General features: G+C 31.0%; 1 protein-coding gene across 7 annotated transcripts in view; it reads left to right on the top strand.

The window, feature by feature from the left end:
- The window catches only part of NALCN (sodium leak channel, non-selective), a 518,736-nt gene that overhangs the window by 279,983 nt on the left and 211,684 nt on the right, over positions 1 to 27,069 (top strand). For all 7 annotated transcript variants that reach the window (XM_074299465.1, XM_074299466.1, XM_074299463.1 and 4 more), the window contains 2 exons: positions 2,688 to 2,819; positions 15,445 to 15,612. In XM_074299465.1, the coding sequence (XP_074155566.1) occupies positions 2,688 to 2,819; positions 15,445 to 15,612 (300 nt within the window). The remainder of the gene's footprint in view (positions 1 to 2,687; positions 2,820 to 15,444; positions 15,613 to 27,069) is intronic.

The following is a 27,069-nucleotide window of genomic DNA, read 5'->3' as shown; positions in this document are numbered from 1 at the left end:
ATTTTGTTTTCTTATTACTCTTAATTCTTTTAATTTCTTAATCCTCTCATTGCTAAAGCTAACATTTCTAATATAATATTGAATTGTAATGGTAATAATGGGTAACTTGTTTGATCCTTGATCTGTTATGGGCCAGAACATGAAACAAGGTGCTAAGTCAGTGGAATTGAGAGAGACAATAGTTATTTAGCATGGTACTTAACAGTTCTCTAGTTCAGCACATGAACTTGGTACTTACAATAGTTCTACAAGATTCACACCTTTGATAAGAGACTATATAAGCTCTAACAAACTCAGCCAGAATCAGAACTAGGAAAGACAAAAACCTTGGTGGCAGTGCTCCTGTCTCCCCCACAAAAACCAAGACACATTCAGGAGGACCTCAAGAAGCTGGCGGCAGGAGCTTAAGCTCTTGGAACCAAGGAGAGAGACAAGCCTCTAAGAAAGCCAAGCAGCTTAGCCCCAGAAAAGGAGACAAGACTTGGAAAAAGACAGTAAAAGATTTGGACTTTAACCCTGGCTGCATTTGTGGTGATTACTGAACTGAAACAAAGGCTTCCTTCAGAGACCCCAAGAAAACCTCAACAGAGAACAGAGAATATTACATTGATCTTATTAGGAATGCTTCCAGATTATCCCCATTATGTACAATGCTTGCTGATGGTTTTAGATAGATGATACTGATCATTTTAAGGAAAACTCTATTTTTTCCTATGCCTTCTAGGTTTTTAATAGGAATGGGTGTTGAATTTTGTCATATGCTTTTTCTGCATCTATTCATGTAATCATATGATTTCTGTTTGTAACAATTCTGTTTTCTTTATATTTGTCAATCAAAAGACAGTCATTTTAGGAAAGCTATTGAAGAGTATGAAGATAAATTGCCTTTTTGTTATTGTCCATCCTTCCTTCTTGAAGAGGAGGAAGACAATAAGAAGGTGATGTCCTCATTTGCAAATGAATTGGATTTGAAGGCAGGAGGGCTGTACAAAGTCAGCAGCCTCATTTTCTTCTCCAGAGCCATCTGGGTCCAGGGGCAAGATACAGATCAGAATAATCCCAGATGAAATTGCTTTTTTAAAATTGCCTAAATACTTACCAGAAGAGAAAGTAACCCTAAGTCTCTTCCTGTTAATTTTTTTATTTATTCTTTTTAAAATTAAATGTACTTCTTCCTTTTCTTTAGTTCACAAGCTCATTTTGTTCTTTGATACCAGATCTCAGATAATTTCCTTGTCTGTACAGACAGATAACTAACATCTGTTTAAACATCTACTCTTTAGAACAAAAAACAAAATTGGAGGAATGGAGAGTGGAACATGGAAACAAGCCCACTATTGGCAGCAGTTTTCCTTTTGAATACACCTTTCCAGAAAATGTTTTCCTAAAATATAGCTTTTCTAGATAAGCATTCTGATACAAATACTTCCTTTAATTATGCCTTGTACATCAAAAAGCATAATTCACCATTGAACTTAAACTCCACTTCAGCAAATAATTACTAAATGACTATTGTGCCTAAGTCATTTTGTTAAATGCTGGAAACTAAAAGAAAAATGGGGGGAAAATGGCTCTTTTCTGATAGGAATTTGCATTCTAATGGAGAGATGAAATGTGTTACAGATAAAACATGTATGTAATGATTAGAATTTGAGAAAATGAGAACTAATTATTGAAAGGAATTAGAAAAATGTTCCTATGGGATATAGCTTAAGACCTAACACTTGAACTAAGTTGAGGAAAGTGGGGGATGAGGAAGGAGTGCATTTTTGACATGAGGAATATTGAAAAGGCCAGTTGGGTTAAAATATAGAATATGTGAAGGAGCAAAATGTATAATAAATCTGGAAAAGTAAGTTTAAATTGGATTGTAAAAATTGTTTTAATGCCAAGCTGCATAGTTTTTATTTTATCCTGGAGGCAATAAAAAACATTGAGGGTTTTTTGTTTTGTTTTGTTTTGTTTTTAAAGAAGGGGCCAGAATTATCAGAATTGTCCTTAGTGAATATTATTTTGACACTTGTGGAGGATGCTTGGGAAAGGGAAGCTTGGAATCTGGGGTTTCATTTAGAAGATTGCCCAAGCAAAATTGTGATGATGCAAATATGATCAAAAAGGAGACTAATATGAGAGATGTTGTACAAATGTAATGGGTAATGAAAACTGATTACATATGAGGAATGGGAGACAGACAGCAGAGACTAAAAGGCAACTACACTGTTGTGAACCTGGATGACTTTTAAAAAATTATATGGTGATACTCTTACAAAAAAAATAGAGAAGTTTAAAGGAGAGAAGTTCTTGGGAGAAGAAAATGAGTTGTTTTTAATATGTTAAGTTTAATATGATTATAGAAGGCTCATTTTCTAAGAAGCAGTTGGTGATACAAGACTAAAAATGAATATATATAGCTCTATGTCATCTACCCAATAATAATAACCACAAAATTCTTATTTGTCACAGGCTATTGAGGTCATCTAATACAAGCTGTCACTTAGAAGGAATGTTCTTTATAACCCACAAAATCCCATATTTTGCCTTTGTTTAAGGACTTTGAGTGATTGGAAATTCATTAAGATATATGAGCTCATACCATATAGTGCATATTTATTTATTCACCAAAACCAAAATGTCTTCTTGTTAATAAAAATGAACCCTTAATTTGATATATATATTTTTCTTTCCAGAAAATGATGAGATCATCAGTTTTTCACATGTTTATCCTGAGCATGGTGACTGTAGATGTTATTGTTGCTGCTAGCAATTACTACAAAGGAGAGAATTTCAGAAGACAATATGATGAGTTCTACCTAGCAGAGGTAAGTATATTCATTGTGATATCGAGATATTTTTCAAGTATGAAAATGAAGAATTCTATAGATCAATTTCTACTATAAAAACATGGTACTGATCCTGTCCTTTGAGGAAACTCATCTGTGGCCATTGTATTCTTCTATTTGGGAAAAAATGAGAATTGCTCATCTTTGACTTAATGCAGCTAAGTCAACTGAAGCTCAGTGTTTCACTTTTACCATAGTCTTTGCTCTGAAGTGGAGGGAAAAAGGAAAGGGGAGGGGAAAGGGAAAGAGGAAAGATGGCAGGATGGAGAGACCATCTTTACCATCTTTATAACCAGATGTTATAGCAACAGGATATAGCTTGTCTAACTTAAACAGTATCATATATATATATATATATATATATATATATATATATATATATATATATATATATATATATATATATATAATAACTGAGTTACTGAATATTAGTCAATGGGTAATTAAAGACATGGTTTTCAAAAGGTATATATGTAATATGATTTTATTAGCCACTTTTTTCTAAGTGAACATTTTGCTGAAATCCTTGATATACATCAAGAACTTTTATTTATATAAATATGATTTATGAAATCTTCCTTTAAATATAGTGCATGAAGGTTTACTAGAAAATTTCCTTGTAACAAGAATATGGATAGTGAAACTATTATGCCTATTTTTCGAGGATATATAGTTGAGACAATGACTTATGCAGCTTCAGATAGCAAATAAATGTCAGAATAGGGAATTAAACCCAAGTCTGTGAACCATCATTTTGCTATTTCCCCCATGTCATATCTCCCCTACAAATATTTTGTGAATGTACCTCATTTTTAAAATTTTTTAAAAAATTTTGGTTTTGAATTTCAACTGTGATTGCATTAGTTTATTGAGTTCATAAGGAGAGAATTCCTTGAACCAAGGTGGATCAATTCTATTTCTGCTAATTATAGTTGTAGAGAAGTTATGTTGGTTACCAAAAGTTTAGATGAGTTGCTAAGGATCAAAGGACTGGTATTTATCAGTGGCAGAACTTAAATCCATATGTTCCTCACTTCCAAGGTCAGCTTTCTATTCAATGACATAATTCAGGTTTAATATAAAAATGTAAACTTTTTAAAAAGGTTAAATTTGAAGTTATTTATATTATAAAGATATTTTACATTCTAAAATGCAAGCATTTCTTCAGAGTTCTTCAAATCTTGGTGCAATCAAGTTTGATTTTAAGAAATTTTGCACAATTTTTCAGTAAGACATAAATGCCTTTTTAGCAGGGTATACCTATAGGAAATAGATACCTATGTGAATGTCAATACATAGTTAATGTGTCAGTTTTTAATTCTTTCTTAGAATCATTTCTTTATTGTTCAGGTTCTCTCCAACAGTATGTAAAAATAGCTGTCAACCAGTGTTTCTGAAGATAATTCCCCGAAACAAAATGTCATTGATAATGAAGTTAGACTGTACTAGAGCTTCTGCAGGCAAAGTGGTAAAATTGCCAAACTGCTTATTTCCTATTAAATTTCTTATCAGGGTTGTAACCAGTACCCAAATGATGTAAACATCTTCTTCTCTGAAAATCCATTACCATCATATTTCCCTATTTTCAATTGATATCAATATCAAACTTTCATGTCTTATAGCACTGGGTAAAGTAAAAAAAAAAAAAAAAAAGTATAAGTTTCTCAGCTTTCAAGAAAAGCTATAAATGGATTTCCCAGGTTTTTTTTTTCTTTTTGTGATTATAGAAAACATCTAGTGACAATATGTACATATATATATATATATATATATACATATGTGTACACACATACATGTATATATACACACACATACACACACACACCTATATGCCTGTATGCATGTATACATGTGTGTATAAACCCTGAAGTTGATTCTTTGCCCTTTGTATTTCCCTCACATTTAAAGTTGTTCACTTCTCATTGAAGGAAGGGCAAACAGACTCTGGGTGTCAACTCTAATACTAGACCTCTGTCACAGTGCAGTGACCTTATATTTATCTAGCAATCATTTCTAGCCGTCTCATCCATTTGTATCACATTACTAATTTGAATGGGAAAGAAAAAAATGCTGCAGATGCTGTCACAAAGACTAAACCATTTACTTTAAACCAGACTTGCTGATATTATTAGATATGCATTTCATAAAAAGTTTTATTATGTGGTTTCTCAGACAGAAGCAGATTAGAAGCTAAAGGCAGAAAATTAAAGTCCTTGGAATCAATCAACTCTATCTTCTCTTCCCTTAGCTGTTGATATGAATGCATAAAAATTTGTTTAATACTCCCAACATTCCCAGATTATGAAATGCAGAACTGTTTTACTACAAAGTATGATAACAATGGTATATGATGGTGAGTTTTAGTCATCAGACTTAAGCAATATATGGTGATGTTTAAATGAGTGTAGACGTTTCTATCAAAGTTGTTAAAATTGTTGAAAACAATGCTTTAATATATAAAGTATTATGTTTTGTATTTGAAAAAAAAGGCTTACATGAAATTCATTGTTTCCTGACAATGCTAGATCAATTAGAATTCGCTTGGTAATAGTAGAGCATCTTTAAAATGAATTTCATTAGATGATTTGAAAAAGTAATTGCTATTAACTATAAAAAACTTGGATGAAAATGTGTGCTATGTTAACATTTAAAAGCAATTTTTTTAGTTAAAAATATTCACGACATTTTGCAATCTTACATTTCCTCTGCCACAGTAGCTATATAATAAAATACACAAGATTCATAGTCATTTCAATTCATCCTATATAAATTAATATTTGGCCATGAAAAGAGCTAGCTACAAAAATGACTTTTTTATCAACAATTTGCACATGAATCAAATATTTCCAAATTCACTGAAAAGTAATAGATTAGCAGCTACAAAATAGTCATTCTTTACATTCTGTAAAATTGAGTCTTCAAAAAAGTATGTAAAATAATAGATCATTCCCTGTTGAGCAAGTTAAATTATATAATTTATCTGAAATGGCTGTCTTTGAAGTATCAGAGCAAATGGGTTATTACAGCAACTCTGACATGTTCTATGAATAATATGGTCAACTAGGGGAAAAAAAAAAGAATAGAAAATGAATTGTGGTATAGGTTATATTACCATGTATTTTAAGTTGCTAAATAACATTACTTATTTTAGATAAATAAAATAGTTTAGATTGAAACAGCTATTCTATTTTAAAATAAAATTAGATCTTATAAAAAAACTTATTTAATTAGAGAGGGTCCAAACATAAAATTAATATTTACTTAATTGATATTTGAGTGATGATTTGGTTAGTTTAACTTTCAGCTTGTAGTTGTGAAAATAATATTTTAAAATTCTGACTTTCACTATCTTAAAATGAAACCTAGTTATGGAGAATTGACATTGGTCATAGAAAAAAATGAATGAAATTGAAGATTCTGAAATATGAATTTACATGATTAGTTTAATTATGACAGATCCATTGCCCTAACTTGCTTACCTTCTACATTTCTGTCTCTAAAAAGTAATGGGAGGCAAATTGTTTTTATTGCCATTAGCAAATTATTAATATTTTTGTAGTAATTTCAGTGTTAATTTTAATTTTTTGACCTGAAGAGTTCCAAGGCAGTTGTAGTAACTGTAGTTTGAACTATTTGAATATTGCATGAAAATATTGAAAGTAAAGAATACTAACAAGTGTGATTTTTCCAGCAATATTAAAAGCTCATTTGATTTTTAATAACCCATATAGTGTTGTCTTAATTCTGTGAAACAGACAGTTCACTCAATGAAAGTTGTATATGTAATCTATTATTAGTGATTATTAATTTGTTTTATTTAATATTGAAGAAATTATTTTTATTAAAAGCAAGAGTAATAACATGGTTTTTGTACTTGAGCTTTACAGAGACTTGGAGTAAATACAATTATAATTTTCTCTGCAACTGAAAATAGTTTTTATATTTTTAAAACTATAAATGTATGTACATGAGTGTGTGGATGGGTTTATATGTTAAATTCATAAAAAAAATAGTTGGATTTAGATTACAGAATATTACACCAATCCAATAAGTAACCAATTAGTTATGTATAAGATGCTTTGCTACTTATTAAGTGTAAAATGACAAGATTTTTAAAAAGTCCTTACTCTCAAGAAAAGTATATCTCTATTGCTTATCCCCAAAGAGGATAAACATTCTGTAAAAGAAAAAAAATACTTAAATTGAAGCTTCTTAACTAGGAATTAGCATTATTTTAATCCTTTAAAAAATCAATCTGCTTATGCTACTACTGAGTCTGTATCCCAAGGAAATCATAAAGGAGGGAAAAGAACTCACATATACAAAAACGTTTTAGCAACTCTTTTTGAGGTGGCAAAAAATTGGAAAATTAGTAGATACCATCAGTTGGGGAATTGTTGTAATATGAAAGCCACCTGCCAGTGGCTGCTTGAGGTCTAACTCAAACTTGTAGAATGGAACTCTTCATGTGAGATGATGAGGAGGAGGAGAAGGAGGAGAAAGATGAGGAGGAGGAAGAGGAAGAGGAGGAAGATGAGGAGGAGGAGGAAGATGAGGAGGAGGAAGAAGAAGAGGAGGAGGAAAAAGAAGAGGAGGAGGAAGAGAGGAGGAGGAGGAGAAGGAGAAAGAGGAGAAGGATGATACAAGGATACTGAGAGGCAGTTGGGTTGTCTGACCTCTCTCCTCTTCCCTCTGCCTCCAATTTATTTCATTCCCAGTCCACAAGCAACACCAGTGTCAGCAAAGGCTGCTTTGCAATTCCTTCAGATGTTATGATCCACAGCTGTGGAGGCTCTAGGAGAATTGACCTGCCTCTTCACTTAAGCATGATCCTTAACATAGAATGGTTGAATACGTTATGTGAAATAATGGAATATTATTGTTCTATAAAAAATGATGAACAAGCTGATTTTAGAACAGCCTAGAAAGATTTACAAAATCTGATGCCAGGAAAAACAAGCAGAACCAGAAGTACATTGTCCATATTAATTGCAAAATTGTGTGCTGAAAGATTTGGTTCTTAGCAATCCAGTGATGCAAGGCAATCCCAATAAACTTTGGATAGAAAACACCATTTGCAACCAGAGAGAGAACTAGGAAGAATGAGTGTAAATCAACAGAAGCCATGTTCACTCTTTTTTCCTTCTGTTTTGCTTTTGTTTTGTTCTCTTTCATGTTTTCCCTCTTTTTATTTTGATTTTCCTCTTGCAACATGATTCATAAAGAAGTGTATTTTTTTAAATGTATATGTATAGCCAAAAAAGAAAATAATAAAGATAAGAAAGAAAGAAAGAAAGAAAGAAAGAAAGAAAGAAAGAAAGAGAGAGAGAGAGAGAGAGAGAGAGAGAGAAGAAAGAAAGAAAGAAAGAAAGAAAGAAAGAAAGAAAGAAAGAAAGAAAGAAAGAAAGAAAGAAAGAAAGAAAGAAAGAAAGAAAGAAAGAAAGAAAGAAAGAAAGAAAGAAAGAAAGAAAGAAAGAAAACCCATCTGTCTTATGGCGTGTGCATCCCATGTACAGGGATGAGAGAGCATTAAGCTTAGAGTCAGGAAGACTTTTATACAAATTTGACCTCAGATACTTATCAATTAACTTCTTTATCTCAGTTTTCTTGACAATAAAATGGGCATAATAACAGTATCTACTCCACAGGGTTATCTGGGGAATAAAATAAAATAATATTTTTTTAAAAAGCATTTAACACAGTTCCCTGCAAATTTTAGATGCTCTATAAATACTTACTTCCCTCTCTTCTCCTTTTGCATTTCTCCATCTCCAAATTCCTATATTTTTTTTTAGTGAAAACATCCCCAGGACCATAAAGGGACCTGAAATGAAAAAGTCTGATAACACCAACTAAAAACATAAATTGTTCAAGAAAAGACTTGTAGGGGAAAAAAAAAAAATATATATATATATATATATATATATATATATATATATATATATGTATGTATGTATATATGTATGTATGTATATAGGAGCAAAGAATTCTCAGCTGCTCAAAAAGGAATGGGAAAAGTGTAAAATATAATTTCTGGAGGCTTTCATGCAGAGAGCAAGGAATTAAAAGAGAAGACATCTATAGACACAATAAACCAGGCAGCAGTATGGTTAGAAACTCTCAAGCAAAGACTTGAGTTTCAGGTTTCCACTGTTTAGCTCATCAAGGCTGCTTCTGGGGTATCTGGCAGCTATCAGAATCTCCAAAGTTTGCTAAAATTTACTTGTAAAGGATCACTGGTAGGTCAAGCAACTATGAACTTCAGAAATTCTTCTAATTTACTAGTTGTTGTATAACTTCATTGTTCTCTGTAAAGAGGAGAAGTTCAAATTTATAGCATAGTCAATATAGAGCCCATATTAACACTAGGAAGGAAACCATTTATTCGGTCAGCTAGGTGGTACAGTGGATAGAGCACCTGTCCTAAAGTCATGAAAACTTCTCTTCTTAATTCAAACCTGGACTCAGAATTTTGTACCTTTATGACTCTGGACAAGTCATTTAATCCTATTTTCCTCAGTTTCTACATCTGTAAAATGAAATATAGAAGGAAATTGTAAATTGATGTAGTGTCTTTTCCAAGAAAAGGTTACAAAGACTCAAACACAAGTGAAATGACTGAACAACCACAGCAAACCATTTATATGAGGTTATCAGTAAATGGTTACATTATCCTTTGAAGATACAAAATGCTCCCTCACTTAAATTCAGTTTATTTGCATGTCCTGCCATCATCTCCCTGATATCATGATCTTTTTTGAGAACAAATGACAAATAACAGCAGCAGTAGCAGCAACACAACAAGGGACATCAGGAAATATTTTCTGTAGAAGGTAATTCATGACTTGAGTCTTAAAGAAAGACAGTCATTCTAAGAGTAGGTATTGAGGACAGCTTGAGAGCAAAGACATTCATGAAAGAGATGAAAGCCAATTATATATTCAGGCAATAGAAAGTAAGTCAGTACTTGAGAAGCTATACATGAAAGAGAATAATGAGAAATAAGCCTGAAGAGTTAGGTTTGGTGATATTGTTAAAGGCTTTATAATTGGAAGGCACCTTCTAGTCACTCAAATATGAAGGATCAAAGATGTTCTTTAAAAGGTTATATACTGTAGTACTAAAGTCTCTGAAACAATATAGTTATGTAAACTTTTTAAAATTAATTTTATAATTATAATTTTTGACAGTACATATGAATGGGTAATTTTTTTACAGCATTATCTCTTGTACTCACTTCTTTTCGGAATTTTCCCCTCCCTCCCTCTACCCCCTCCCCTAGATGACAGGCAATCCCATACATGTTAAATGTGTTACAGTATATCCTAGATACAATATATGTGTGTAAAACAGAATTTCTTGTTGCATAGTAAGAATTGGATTCAGAAGGTAAAAGAAACCTGGGTAGAAAGACAATAGTGCAAACAGTTTACACTCAATTCCCAGTGTTCCTTCTCTGGGTGTAGCTGATTCTGTCCATCATTGATCAACTAGAACTGAATTAGATCTTCTCTATGTTGAAGATATCCACTTTAATCAGAATACATCTTCACACAATATCGTTGTTGAAATGTATAATGATCTCCTGGTTCTGCTCATTTCATTCAGCATCAGTTCATGCAAGTCTCTCCAAGCCTCTCTGTATTCAACCTGCTGGTCATTTCTTACAGAGCAATAATATTCCATTAGTTATGTAAACTTTAAAAAAGATATTTTAAAATAGAATTCCCCACAGGTGATATAATAATTCACATCCCCAAGGGCATCTTTAGAGATTTTGTAAAACTAAAAAAAACTATTCTACCTCTTAGGAGTCAAGATGTAATTAGATTTTTTTAAAGTCTCTTAAAAAATACATACTTTCTGTTTTCAAACTCTTTATTTTCTTTGAACTAATTCATTTAAATTGAGAACTTGTTTTAGAAGTAGAAATAAAAGACTTGTCTGTTTCATCTCGGATAGGAATAATCAAAAGAAGGCAGAAACTTATATAATCTTTTGTGTCAGATAGATTTTTTTGTGTCTTTTATATCTCAGATTAGTTCAGATAATCTATTGACTTTGTTTTTAGTCACATTTCCAATTATATTTTTATTTTAAAACATTTGTGTATTTCTTAAAAATTAACAAAACAATTTTCTAGTTCCTGAAAATATTCATATTATATACAATTATTGCAAATCTAGAGTCCTACTGTTTATACTTAATAGCTATATCATCCTGAGGAAAGAGGTTACTCAATTTTTCCGAGTATATCCTTATATATAAAATGGGGATAATATTTGTAGTATTTACCTCTTGTGTTTGTTTGAAAGTGCAAAGGAATAACATATGTAAAGTGCTTTACACAGTTTAGAGTACACTTTAAATAAAAGCAAAGTATTATTACTTCAATGAAAATAACTTAAGTCTGTGTGTATAAGAGATCTAAAAATAAGATTACATGGAAATAGGGAACAAACCCTTTTTGAAAAAAAGTGTATTGTGTTCTATAAGACATAATGAGCAGGCTGATTTCAGAAAGGCCTGAGAAGCCTGATATGAACTGATGCTAAGCACAATGAGTAAAACCAAGAGAATATTGTTCACAATAGCAACAAGATTTTGTGGTGATCAATTGTGATATATCTGGCTCCTTTCAACAATGAGGTAATTAAGGCCAATTCCAAAAGACTTGTGATAGAGAGAACCAATTATATTTGCTATCTTAATATCCATCTATTGGAAACTTTTCCTATTTATTTAAAATTTAATTTTATATATTTTTTGATTTTATTCTGTTTCATGATGTTTGTTAAAATTAAGTAACAAAAGGATTCATTAATTTCTGTCACTAAAACTTGATACCTTCATTTTAAGTCTCATTAATCATGTGCAGTGACAAAATTAAGAGAATTCATGTCATCTTATTTTAGTTTCAGTCCTTGACACTATTATTAGATTTAATTAAGTTTTTTTTTTTAAGAAACATCAGTGAAGAGATATCTTCTGACAGTTTCATAATTTGAATACCCAGATGACTCAGGAAGATTTCTGGTTAGGACTGCAGAACTCAGAAAAAATCAGGCTTTCCTGAAAGGCAACCCATAAAGACTTGGGAAGAATGTATAATGGAAAGAGCACTGATTCTTTAGACAGAGGACCAAGATTCTAGTTCCCCTCTTTCATTATTTACTACCTATGTGATCATAGACAAATCCTTAGGCCTCACTTTTTCTTATCGATAAAATTATGGGGAGGTATCTGAGATAAATTCTAAGTCTACATCTACGATGGTACAATCTTCCATCTCTAACGTCTTCTTCCCAAAGGCATATTCAGCCTTATTTTTTTGTTAGGAATTTTTGGCTAAATGACTCTAGAATTATTGAATTTTGAGTCATTATTTCTATTATTTTCTGAAAATTGCTTTGACTCAACAAAGTTGTTTTTTATAAAGACTAGTGCTTGCAATTTTGAATAGTATTCTTAATTTTTAATATGTGAATAATAAACATTTTATTTTACTAGAGTTAGATAACAACCAGTTTGTGATTTTCCATTTGTTGATTATCAATACATTATATATAGAATTTAATGGTGTCAGTTTTCTCAAACATTTTAAATTGAATTTATATTAAAATGCTGTTTTTCTTTAATTTTTTTCATGTATTTCAATATTTGGCTACGATGTAGTAAATAATTATGTACTAAGTGATGCAGGGTATAAAGTATATGGCTTAAAGTCAGAAAACCTGAGTTAAAATCCTGCCACAGATGCTTGTTACTTCTGACCTTAAATAAGTGATTTAAACACTCTGAGATTCATTTTCTTCACTTAAGACAAAAAGAGATTATGCTCAATGCCCTATAAATTTTAATCTATCTCAATCTTTGATCTTATTATTATCATAAATTATCAAGGATTTAAGAAGATTGTCAAGGGAAAGTAGAGATCCTCTGTTTCATATCCATGTCATATCCATGCTGTTTCCTTTATAAAATAGTGGACAAAGAGCACAAAATATAGGGTCCGAAAAACATCTGAGATTTAATCTGTGTATTTCCATAGAGAACTTATATGAAGTGCACTTCTTATTTCTGAGCCCCACTTCCTCATCTATTAATTGGGTGTAATTGTTTTGGAGATTCTGTAGAAAAGAATATATTTACTATGTTTCTGAGATGGATGTGAAGCAAATGCACTTAGTTGCTTCCGAAAGTGAGAATACATATTATTATGCATTCCTCTTTCAGAGTCATCACATTCATGGCAATATTTCAACCAAAGAATTCTTTTGTATTTATAAATCATAGTTTTCATCTGATACAAATGTAATGAATTCATCAAATACTTTGTAATGAATGGGAAAGTACATTTTTGAGGGAAGAGGAGACAATCTTCTGTTTCTAAAATAAATATAAGTGGAAATTTTGTATCTTCATTGCAAGTTATAAATCATCTATCTATATTGGAAATATGTCACTTTCTCCTAAAGTGCCATTATGTTTGAGTTAATTCTAGACATTATGCAGACATCTAGAGCAATATATTTTTTACAACAGATTCAGCCAGGGGTTTTGTGTTTCTTAATGCTTCTAGTGGAATTTCATAAGTCAAAAAAGACCAATAACCATCCTCTAAGTGGAAAGACAGGTGTTTAATGTTAACCACATTTTATGCAAATCATCTGATGTATTTTTAATTATGAATGTTGTGGGTCTTTTTGAAAAGTATAAAATTTTTCCACAGAAAAAATAAAAATGCAGATGGTGCTGCCTACACATTTTTGCCATGAATTAAAATTTACTTGTATAATTTTATTTATTTTTGTTGATTACATATCTAAAATTAAAGTGAATAGTTTCATTGGAATATAATAAAGTTCATAATAACATGATGAGATATATTTCATAACTTTATTTGAAATTTCAAATGTAAAGTGAAAGAAGAGAAAGTGAAGGTCTAGTTAAAAATGTTATGCCAATGAAGACAAGGAGAGGATATCTCTAATTAGAAGAAGTTGGAGTGGGGAAAGCCTTATTAAATTTTAAAAATATTAAAATTGTAAATTTTTTTGCATTTAAAAAATTAAAAATGCTTAAAAACTTAAAAAGTTAAGCATGTTATGCCAATGAAATCTAGGAGTGAATATTTCAAGTTGGAAGATATTGCAGCATGAAAAGCCTTGCTAGATTTTAGGAGTATTAAAATTGTAAATTATTTTTTCCACATTAAAAAGAATTAGCTGTTTCTTCAAAATTTTGCATTGAAAAATTTAGTAAATTTTTCTGCTTGACATGAGATGACCTTAAATTTCCTTTAAGATCCTGGCCAAATGTAATTTCTTCTATGAATGCTTTCTTCAGTTTCCTTGAGCCAGAAGAAATCTCTCAATTTTCTGAATTGCTATTACTAGTTCATTGTATCTGCTTTAGTTTTTACACTTTATGTTTATACTAGGGTGATAGTTATTTTCTAAAAAATGTTTTATATCCTCATAATAGACCATGAATGTCATGAAAGCAGATTTTAAAAATTGTTCCACAAAATACATTAACCTAAACATTAACACTAAATTAATGATATTGACTAAATTAATTAATGAATACATTGGAAGGCAAGAAATTCTATCTTATGCTCTATATGACTGGAGATTTTTAGATTTTGGTGAAAAATCTGGTATTTGAGATCCTATAAAGAAGAGATCTAGGAAGACTGGAACTAGATTGTCTGTTCCCTTTAATTTGTTTAAATCTCTAAATTTTCATTGAAATATGTCATACCTAACTACTAAAAATATTTGCATTTTGTACTTTTTTTATCTGTAGGCAGTTTCAGATACTAGTTCACTTCTTTTCTCTTTCAACTTCCTTAAAAATGGAATCACCTGGCCCACAGAACCAATAAAAACAAAAATATATTAAAAATATAATATTTTGACATACATGCTTTAATGGCAATATGTATCAGTATGTATGTAAGGTATTTTTAAAAATTAAATAATTATTCAAGAAACAAAATAGACTTGATTATTTTATGTGCTTTGAATGTTCTCCCTAGTTTTTATGTAATCAAAAGAAGTATTTGAAAGAATTGAACTTTAAAATAGCATCAGTTTTATAATTCCAAAGTTTCAACATTTCTCTACTTTTTCTTCTGACACAAAACAGTGTACATCTGATTTAACATAGGCTTTAAAATTCTATATCTATTTATATTTGTTCAGAACTCTGAGAGAATGTCTAAAGAAACTTGAGCTTTAAAAACAAGTATCAAGTATATTTGTATATTAGCATCTCTAATCACACTTTTTTAATTGACAATGAAATTATTTAATATTATATTAAATGTAACTTAAATTAAAATATAAATTGCTGAAATATTAAAATTGACATATTTGATTGATTGGCATTGTAGGTTGATTTATTCAACCTTGTAGGTTGTAAGGTTCATTATATGATCAAAATATTCTTTGTGTTATTTTTTTTTTCTTTTTTAGACTACTTGCCAGTTTATACTGGCTAAAATTTATTCATTCTTAATGCTTAAGACTTGTGACTATAAATCATAACTCTGGATTGAGATGTCGTCATTTTTTTTTCTTCATAAATATTCTCCCAGGTGGCTTTTACAGTCCTGTTTGATCTGGAAGCTCTTCTGAAAATATGGTGTTTGGGATTTACTGGTTATATTAGTTCATCTCTTCACAAATTTGAACTGCTACTGGTGATTGGAACTACTCTTCATGTTTATCCTGATCTATATCACTCACAGTTCACATACTTTCAGGTAATGAAAATATTTTCTAATATTTTCCTCTTTAGGATTTTCTTATTCAGCGTTTATTTCAATACTTTATGATTTTCTTATCCATGGGTGAAATATTGGTAAAGACCTCCTTATAGTAGCTAATAAATTAAGAGTGTCTTTATTTTCTTTTTTATTATTATTATTATTATAGCTTTTTATTTACAAGATATATGCATGGGTAATTTTTCAGCATTGGAGTGTCTTTATTTTCTAGACAATTGTCTTAAGATTTACTAAAAAGAGGAACTCAGTAAGCATTTATTAAGTATTTACTATATCCAAGGCATGGTGCTAGGTGTGGAGAATAGAAAGAAAGGCAAAACAATCTCACCTCTGTAGGAATGCAAATTTTAATGAATGAGTCAATATGTAAAAAATTAGGAATAGATATATAAATACATACATCATATATAGATGCATTCATGCATACGTATACAATATGTGGAAGGCAGTCAAATGGTGTAAGAGACTATTACGAGAGGCATCCTTCAAAAGTTAAAATTTGAACTAAGCCTTAAAGAAAAGATATGAAAACTAAGCTTTGGAAGTGAGGTAGAAAAGATTCTAGAAAGATATTCAATGCAAATTCCTTTAGAGATGAGAAATTTCAATATTCTCTTTGAGGAATAGGATGTAGCCCAATTGTTGTTGTTTGTCTTTCCTTTTTGAAGAAGACTATGCCATTAGGGAGGTGATAACATGGCATGCAAGAGAATTGAATTTGAAGGAGGAAGGATTGTGCCTTTCTTTTTTCTCCAGAACCATCTGGATCTAATGGCCAGATATAGATCAGAAAGATTGGAGATGACCCTGGATGCAGTGGAATACCTTGTTCTTTTAAAGCTAAAGTCTTTACCATGTCTCAGATTAACTGAAGCAACTGCCCATTCAATGATTACAGCAGGGGAAGACTGAAATAAAGCAAGAAATGACTTTTTTAGGGAGTATACTGTAAGAAGACATAAAGACTGGTAGAAAAGGACCAGATTGTAAAGTTTTACAATCAAGTTAGTTTTTATATGATCCTGGACATAATGGAACTGCTGACCTTTCCTTAGTAAAGGATTTTGTCACTCCATTTAGTGTGATGTTGCCATGGATTCAGGAAAATCATTTGAGAGTTGAGTGGATTATTGATTGTAGTAGGAAAAGACTAAAGGCAGGGGTATAAATCAGAAAATATAAACTATAATAATTGCTTTTTTATGTGGGGAGTGTTATTTTATACCCTACAAATTTGCTAAAGCTGTGAATTGCTTCCAGTAGGTTTCTGGATGATTTTTTAATTGTTTCTTTATATCATCATACAATCCTCAGTGATAGTTTTGTTTCATCATTGGCTATTCTAATTCCTTTATTTTTTTTTCTTTTCTTATTACTAAAACCAACATTTCTAGTGCAATGTTGAATAATATTAGTATAATGGGCATCTTTGTTTGACCCCTAATCTTTTAGGAATGCATCCAGCTGCTATCCTTTACAAAGAATGCTTGCTTTAGGTTTTAAATAGATAGTGCTTATTATTTTAAGAAAAGTTCTTGACAAAGGTTTAATTCAGTTCCAATTGATCAATGATGGACACAATCAGCCACACCCAGAAAAGGAACACTGGGAAATGAGTGTAAACTGCACTTTTGCTTTTCTTCCCAGGTTATTTTTACCTTCTAAATCCAATTCTCCCTGTGCAACAAGAGAACTATTTGGTTCTGCACACATATATTGTATCTAGGATATACTATAACATAATTAACATGTATAAGACTGCTTGTTATCTAGGGAAGGGGTGCAGGGAGGGAAAGGAAAAGTCGGAACAGAAGTGAGTGCAAGCCTTAATGTTGTAAAAAAATTACCCAGGCATATGTTCTGTCAGTAAAATGTTATGATAAAAAAAAAAGAAAAGTTCCCTTTATCTCTACTCTCTCTAAAACTTTTAATAGGAATGGGTGCTGTATTTTGTCAAAAGCTTTTTCTGCATCTATTCAGATTATCCTATGATTTCTGTTGATTTTGTATTGATATGTTTGATTATGGTAATAGTTTTCCTGATATTGAACCAGCCCTGCATTTCTGGTATAAATTCCATTTAGTCATAGGGTATTATCCTGTTGATTAGTTGCTGTAATCTTTGTGAATATTTAATTAAAATTTTTTGCATCAATATTCATTAAGGAGTTTGTTCTGTAATTTTCTTTCTCTGTTTTGGTCCTTCCTGGTTTAGGTATCAGTGCCATCTTTGTGTCATAGAAGGAATTTGGCAGTACTCCTTCTTTGCCTATTTTTCTAAATAATTTACATAATATTGAAATTAATTGTTGTTTAAATGTTTGGTTGAATCACTTGTGAATACATCTGGCTCTGGAAATTTTTTTCTTAGGGAATTCATTAATGACTTGTTCAATTCCTTTTCTCTAAAATGAGACTAGTTAAGTATTTTATTTCCTCTTCTCATAACCTGAGCAATTTATATTTTTTGTAAATATTCATTCATTTTGGTAAGATTGTCAGACTTTCTGCTAAAAAGTTGGGCAAAATAGCTCCTAATAATTGCTTTAATTCCATTTTCATTGATGATAAGTTTATTTTTAATGCTGATGATTTGGGATTTTTTTACATTTCCATTTTCTGATTAAATTAACCAAAGGTTTACCTATTTTGTTAACTTCCACCCCCCCCCAAAACCAACTCTTAGTTTCATTAGTTCAATAGTTTTTTTTAAGTTTTCTATTTTTATTAATCTCTCCTATGAGTTTCAAAATTTCTAATTTGCTATAATTGCGGATTTAATTTTTGTTCTTTTTTTTTTTTAGCTCCATGCCCAATTTATTGGTCTCCTCTTTCTCTATTTTATTTATGTAGCTATTTAAAGATATAAAATTTCTCCTAAGAACTACTTTGGCTAAATCCTGTAGATTTTGGTATATTGTCTGATTATTGTCATTTTCCTGGATAAAATTATGGATTGCTTCTGTGATTTGTTGTTTGACCCACTCACTCTTTAGAATTAGATTATTTGATTTCCAATTGGTTTTTAGTCTTTTTTCCCCTGGCCCTTTATTGAGTATAATTTTTATTGCATTGTAGCCTGAAAAATGAAGAATTCTACTATTTCTATATTTTTACATTTGATTGTGACTTGTTTATGCCCTAATACATGGTCAATTTTTGTCATTTACTGTTGAGAAAAAGGTGTATTCCTTTCTGTCCTTATTCAGTTTTCTCCAGAGGTCTATCATATCTAGGTTTTCTAGAATCCTATTAACCTCCCTAGTTAATTTCTCATTTATTTTGTGGTTAGATTTGTCTGATTTTGAAAGGGAAAGTTTAAGGTCCCCCACTAGGATAGTTTTGCTGTCCATTTCTTCTTATAAATTGCTTGAAATCTTCTCTAGGAATTTGCCTGCTCTACCAGTTGGTACATACACATCTGAGATCAGAATTACTACCCTGCTTTTTTTTTTTTTTACTTCAGCTGAAGCATATTAAATTCTATTTCAGCCTTTACCTTTACTCAGTATGTGTCCCTCTATCACATGTGTTTCTTGTAAACAACATTAGTAAGATTCTGTTTTTTAATCCATTCTGCAATTCCCTTTTATCCTATCCTTCCCTTTTGTTTTCCTGTTTTTCCTCCTATTTTTTAGATGATTAAATAAATTTCTATCCCTAACTGAATGATTAAAAATATGTAATAATAAATTTCCATTTCAGAAAAGCCTATATAATAAATACTAAACATTGTGTTCAGAACTGTACATCATTTCTTTGTTTGCTTATATATTTTCTTTTGTTCTCTGCTGTACACATTTTACTTTATTCTTTTCCTCCCTCTTTTCTCCCCCTTCCCCAAGAAGATTACTGTTAAACACACACACACAGACACACAAACACAAAGACACACACAGACACACACACATATATGTAGACATACACACATATCTGTAATATAGATGCACATACCTACATATACATATAAATTTATAATCACACACATATATATACATATACATCCACATGCATGTATATAAGACCATATTGTGCTTATTTATCCTGTTTTTCTGAAGATGAATAACTTCTTCCTTCTTAACTCCAATTTTTTCCATATTTTGCCAACTTCACTAACTCAACATTTCCTACACCATGACAATGTTCCATCCTTAGACTGTCTAGTTATTTTAAATTCTCTGTCAATACTTATTAATCTGGCTTATATATTATAGTTTCCCTGTTTTTGTCTTTTGATTAAATCTATTTTAATTTCAGCTTTATCTGAGATCATGGTAACTATTTACAGAATAAATTGCACTCTTGATTTTTATATTATGTTTGTATGTATTACTTATTTTCTATCTCTCCCAACTACTCTGCTTTACTTCCACCCAATACCTTGCCTTTCTATTATTAAACCTATCCTGACCCATAGGATTATTCCCTTATCCTCTTTCTTCCCACTTATCCCCTTACCCTCATATTTCTTTTTGAATTTAAAAGACTTTTATACCCTTCTAATTATATATGTATTTCCCCTTTAACTCATTTCCAATGAGAGTAATAGGGTTCCACAACTTCTCCCCCATCTAATTATTCTGTGTTTCCAATGCAGTTTTACTTTTCTAAAAAAGGTAAATCATACTCACCTCTACTACAATCTTTCTTATGAATTACCAAATTATTAATGATAGTCTCAGACATATAGTTTATATTTCTATGTATATAGTTTATCCTTATTGAGTTTTTTTTTTTTGTAATTAGTCTTTGATATTTATCTTGCATATTGTGCTTCAAATTTTATCTTAAATTCAGATATTTTTGCAACAAACTCCTGGAAGTATGGCAATTCATGAATGTCCTTTTTTTCATTTAGGATCATGCTTATTTCATTTTACTTTTTAAATAGGCTTTGGATGAAGGAGCTTTGATTTTGTTATTTTCTGAATTTTTGATAAGATCTTTCTCATCATAATAGTATGAATACTATATAGGATATATAGGATACAATAGTATCCTAGGGTGAAGATATTTTTCTGTTGTTTGTTCATTTCCCTAGCCTATTTCTCGACTTTCAGTTCTTTGTTAAAGTAGGGCTTTGCTTCTAGACTAGCATTGTCCAAGATTCAGGGGTTTTATGCATCTGCTTTTAGAGATACTTCTAGGGTCCAATAAGTTTTCAGTTCTTCTAAGGTGGTATGATCTAAAGAGAGATTTTTACTATTCTTTGTGCTCTTGTCTGTGAATGATCATAAGGTCTTTTTTCTTCCTTGGAATTGTGAGGAGGGTCCCCGTCCCTTTGTGGCTACAAATTTTGTATGCTAATACTTTCCTCCAGAGTGAGGAACTCAAGACTATGACCCTGATCTGAGTATGGGTCAAGCAACAAAGCATCTCAATGCTAGCAAAGAGAACTGTAATGTTCTGACCTCCTTATCATCTGTGGGGTGAAAGCTCTGCAAGCAGATGTAGTTGCTGCTGATTCACTCATTCTCAGTGCTTGCTCCTGCTTTTCTGGGATTAGATATGTATTGTCATAGCGTGCATTGAACTGTGCTCCATTATAATCTAGATATGATAGATCTTTCCTACTGACCCTCAAAACTGCCTTTGGTAAGAAAATTATTTTCTCCCAATCTTTTATGTGTTCTACTGCTTCAGGAATTGTTTTATGTTATTTTAATTCAAGACTCTGTCCTGAGCCCTCTTTTTTCTCCTTTAATTGTTTGCAAATGATCTCATAAACTCTCACAGATTCAGTTATCTATGATGTACAAATGATTCTCAGATGATTGAGTCTTAATTCACATCATAAATACTAGTCTCTCTTACCATCTATTGATGTCAAAAAATGAATTCATTATCATATCTTCTCATATCTCCCTTCTTACTCAGTTTTTACTGTCAAGAGGTCCCATCCCAAGCCTTACAACCTAAACATCATCCTAGATTCCTGTCACACACACACACACACACACACACACACACACACACACACACACACACACACACACAGAAGATTCAATTAGTTGTTGAGTCCTATTAGTTCTATCTTTGCCACCCTGGTGCAGGCTCTTAAAGAAATGCAATAGGCACTTACCTCTTTACCCCAAGTCTCTTGGCATTTTAATATATCTGCCACTCAAATATCAAATTATTCTTCCTTCAGCAGAATATTGCAGGATCAAATGTGAAATTCTCTGGTTTTTAAATCCCCTGCTCTAGTATCTTCCTACTTCCAATCTTTTTATCCTTACTATCTCCCTCATTCCCTACATACTCAGTGATAGTGGCATTTCAACCATGTCTGTAACTCCTGCCTTACTTATCTCTACTCTCCTCTTTCTGTTTGAACTTTTTAAAAGTCTTAGATGAAGATGTACCTTCTGCAAGAAGCTATTTACTCTTTAATCTTTGTGTCTTTTTTTAAATTGAGATTAGCCCCATTATTTACCTGTATATATCTTGTTTATACATAATTGGTTATATTTTTGATTGTGAGTTCCTTGAATTCAAGTTCTGCCCTCCACTGCTTTTTTTGTATGCCAAGTGTTTGGCATATAGTAGGAATAGAATGCTTGTTCACTTAATAATGAATACTAAATTGAAATATTATCCTATTAATATTGTTTCAGGCCCTAAAAATCAAATTGAATTAAACATAATGAATAATGATAATGAATAGAAAACGATTTTGGATTATTTTTAGCTATAAAAGGGGAAATGAAAGGACCAGAGTCAGGATAAAATAGCAGCCCAGAATGCATAGGACAATAATAGCTTTATTTTTATTTCTGTCTGTGCATCTCAGAGTGCATAGGATGATAATAGCTTTATCTTTCTGTCTGTTTTTTTTGTCTTTCTGTCTTTCCTTCCCAAGGTCAAAGAATGAGGAAGTATTAAGTGTCTGAGTTCACATTTCCTGGGTCTGTGTTCGATTCTACTGTGCCATCTAGTTGTCACCAATAATGATAGCTTTCTAAAGAGAAAAAGTAGAACTATTTTTTTTGTTTTTATTTCAAAGGATCTTTGACCCTGAAAGAGAGAAATTGATTCACCTAGATTCTATTGAGTTCAAATCAGACCTAAATGAACTACATTAAAAAACAGTGAAAGTAAAGACAGTTGTATCTGCTGAATCTTTGTTAGTGATATATTGTTAAGCCTTACTGTTAGGTTTTTTAAAAATCATACATAAAGGGGAGAAATAATTAGATAGAAAATATATAGTAAAAGATTTGGGGGATTAACTAGCTCTCCTCCCCCCCAAAATTTACATGACACATTTTTAAAGTTAATCTGCCTTTTTACTTTTTCATCTGTCATTTTTTTTTACCTAGCCAATCAACAAAATAATAAATAAATATCTAGATTATGATTTATGATTTCTGAGGTATAAATATAAAAATGAAAATTTAATAATTGCTTCTTCCAAGTTACATTGATGGTTTTACTTAATGTAAATCAACAGTTTGATAGAGTCAAAAGCCAGTATAACTATACAAAAAAAACCCCATAAACCATAAAATATAACCATATAAAACACAATATGTATTTCCTCTAGAAATAAATATGGATGTCCCACTGTACTTTCCCCTAGTCAGAGTTTATCTAGGGTATTGTTTTCAATTCCGAATACCACATTGGGAATGAATGTTGCTAAATTGAAGACCATTCAAAGGAAGATAACACACAGCTTCAAGATTATATCACATGAGAATTGATTGAAATAATTGGGACAGTAAGAGGGAAGGTATCATGAGTGACTTAAAGTATTAGTATTTGAATAGATGTCATCTGGAAGACCAAAGAGAATAGAGATTAGATAGACACTTTAGAAAAAGATATTTCCTTTTTTTTTTTTTGTAATGGTATACTCCCTAAAAATTAGAGCTGACTGAAAATTAACTAAAATGACTTGAGAAGTGGTGCTCTATATCCCTATTATCTACTGCCTGCCTTTCCATCCAACTATAAAAACCAAAGATTTTCAGCAAAAGACCAGACAACCACTTTTGGGGTAGGGTTGTATTATGAGTAGTCTCAGTCAGATATGAGTTGCTATATATGATCTGAATTCTCTACTTTATTTTGTGAATCAGTTAAGCTATATCAACATATGTAACTAATCTAATCATTTTTAACTAAGAAGAGCCACTGTTTTATCCAAATATTTATATATTTACACAAACCAGTGCATAAAATTAAAGCAGCTGGTTTATAAAAGTAAACTGAAAGATTTATTAAATTCATTCAAACTTTTTGTGCATGTAAATATAGTGTTATTTACCTGATAGAGTCCAAGGGATAACTGAAAAATTATGTATAGTACTTTGTATATGGATTTTATAGTAGTAGTAATAGTAGTAGTTTAAAAAGTCAAGACAACTAGCACAAGAAAAATGATTATTTAGTTTAGCATATGTTTATTTTTTTCTTAAAGGAATGAATACACAGATGTAATATAGACAAATTCTAAACTTTGAATTTCATCAGATTGCTGAAATATCTTTTCAAAAAAATTCTACATACATGGGTGTATTAGTATATCAAATATGTATATATATATATGATAAATATAGAGATAGAGAAATGATATAGAAATTCTGTATTGACACAGGCAATGTTCTATATTAAATAGAGTGGTAAACTTGGAGTTAGAAAGATCTAGGTTGAAGTTCTTTCTGAATTTCACTAATTGTGTGACTTAATCTCAGCTGATATCTTCTAAGATTAAAAAATACAAATAGATTGAGGTACCTCATCAATGAAGAGAGTTCCCATGCAGAGATTTTTCTTCCTGGGAAAACTGGTTTTTGATGTACTTCTATAAAGTATATAAATTACTAAATTAATAATTAATTGATAATATCTCAGAATGTTGACAAATCATTTTTACACATTAATCTATTCCAGTTCAATATTTGTTGGTGATTTTACTTTATGACCTATAAATATGTTACAATAATTTTGAAGGTAATTATTGAGCATTTACTATTCAAATGTGTAAGAATTTTTTTTATTAATTTGTGGGAAAACAAGTTTAAATACAGTATAGACTGTTTGCATATATAATTGTATAATGCAGACATAAACATCAGTACTTACATGTATACATAAAATTATTCTAAGGAATACTAAGAGGTTAAATGATTTATATAATGTCATAGTCAGAGACAGAACTTAAAACCTTGCTGTAGTGTTCTTTTTGGTTTTCTGGAGGTCTTGGAGAAGCCTTCATTTCATCTCAATAATCACCACAAGAATAGCTAGGTGTTAAAGTACAAAAATCTTTATTGTCTCTTTTGCCTGGTGCTCAGCTAGTTTTCTCTTGGCCATCAGAGGAGAAAATGCAGGAGGACAAGCCAGCCACCACAAGGCTGATGAAGATGGAAATTAATCTCTCTTTCCTTAGCTCTGAGAGGTTGAGTACCCTCCTCCCGTTCCCTTGTCTTCTCTGGCTCTGAGTCTGAGTCCCTTGGCTGAGTTTATCTCAGCTTATATGCTCTACACTGAATATAAACCAATCATTATATCACTAAGAAACCATTATTTGTTGTAAGATTAAATTAATCATACTGAATTTAGAGAATTATTAATCACCATGCTAAACTAGATAATCATTGTCTCATCAATTCTACTGACTTAACACATTGTAAGAATCCTTGTTTCAGACTTCTGTCCCATAACACCTTGTATCATCCTCCAGCTCTTGCCTCTATTATGTTATCTACATTATTCAATAATATATTTAATTAGTTAAGCACAAACTTTGAAATTTGATGTCTTGGTCAAAAATAATGTCTGATGATATTTCTAATTCAAAGCTTTAGCAAAGTTATATTTTCCCCATTTTTATTTAAAGTTTTGAGTTTCAAATTCTATCCCTCCATCTTTCCAACCTTCCTTCTCCTCTCCAAGATACTGAGCAATCAGTATGCTACACATGTACAATTATGTAAAACATTTCCATATTAGATATTTCATACAAGAAGACTTGAATAAAAGAGAAAAAAAGTAAAAATAGCATTCTTCCATCTGTTTTCAATCAATATCATATCTTTCTCTGGAGGTAGATACTTTGCTTCATCATGATTCCTTTGAGATTGTTTTAGATTATTGTATTGCTGAGAATAGTTAAGTCATTTATAATTCTTCATTGAACAGTATTGCTATTATTCTGTTCACTCCATTATATATCAATTCATCTAAGTCTTTCCAGGTTTTTTTGAAATCATCCTACTTGTTATTTTTTAAATGATACTTTTAAAAGTTATGATCCAGTATATTCCCACCTACCCTCCCTGCCCCAGGTATCTAATAACTAAATGATTCTTTTATCATTTGTTTTGTTTTGTTTTCATAGAATATGAAATATATTGTTTTATAATTCACAATCAAAAGGAAAGGAATAATTATATGTGGACACACAGTATTGTTGTGCTAGGGATCCAAAAAATACTGTTAACACAGTAGCTGTTGAACAATGTTGGCATGAAGAGTGATTTAGAAAAAAATGTTTTTTCCAGGCAAGAATAACATTGAATTTATTACGCCTTTGATAACAAAGACAGATACCTATTCCAAAATTAATTTCATTCACTGTTTCATTTTCACAACAGCATTAACCCATCAATACTTCTATATATCTATTGAGTCAATACTTTGGGTACATGAGATAGTAGGATACACAGTCTGTGACATTTTGGCATTTTAATATTTTGTTGACCTTTAGAATTATAATTTAATAACTGTAATATAGGTTATTGTTAGGTAGTTTGGCATATTTATTACTCTGCAAAAGATCATTTTGCTTCTTCTTTAGTGAAATAATTAGGAATTATCCAGATTCAAAATTTTTAAAAAAAGCATTCGTGACATTTTACTATATGTCAAAGTAGGAACAAGGGTTCTAATTCAAAGCTTTAGCAAAGACAAGGATCTGTGATTCCACTGGTTTGAAGAACTTCTTTTATCATTGCAGTTCAGCACCTTTTCTAAAACTGTAATTTTAGAACAAGATTTCTTGAGTTTTTTGGCAGTCAGTAAATACACATTTATTAAATGCCTCCTATATACCAGGTATTGTGCTGAGCCCTGGAGAATATAAACACAGACAGAGAAAATATTCTCTGTTCTCTAGAAGTTTACAATATGATGGGAGTTGATAGCACGAAAAAGGATGTTGAATTGTGCTTCCTCTTTAAGTGGAAATTTTGGAATTCCTGTTTCTATCCTTCATTCATAGGGACAGAGAGTACTAGAGAAATGGAGTACTAAAGCCAATGACTGACTTCTTGCAGGGAGATGGGATTTTCCAAATAATAAGCTCCCTGCACATGGTATTATGGACTTGACAGTCTAGTAAAGTTTGTAGACTCTTTCTTAGAATAATGATTTTACTTGTTAGTCTATAAAACATTTGTTGAACTTCTACTTTGTGCCAAATAC

This window comes from Sminthopsis crassicaudata, chromosome 3 (genome assembly GCF_048593235.1).
Source record: "Sminthopsis crassicaudata isolate SCR6 chromosome 3, ASM4859323v1, whole genome shotgun sequence".
Taxonomy (NCBI): domain Eukaryota; kingdom Metazoa; phylum Chordata; class Mammalia; order Dasyuromorphia; family Dasyuridae; genus Sminthopsis; species Sminthopsis crassicaudata.
Note: the sequence above shows the minus strand (reverse complement) of the source record. Positions and strands in the feature narration are given on the sequence as shown.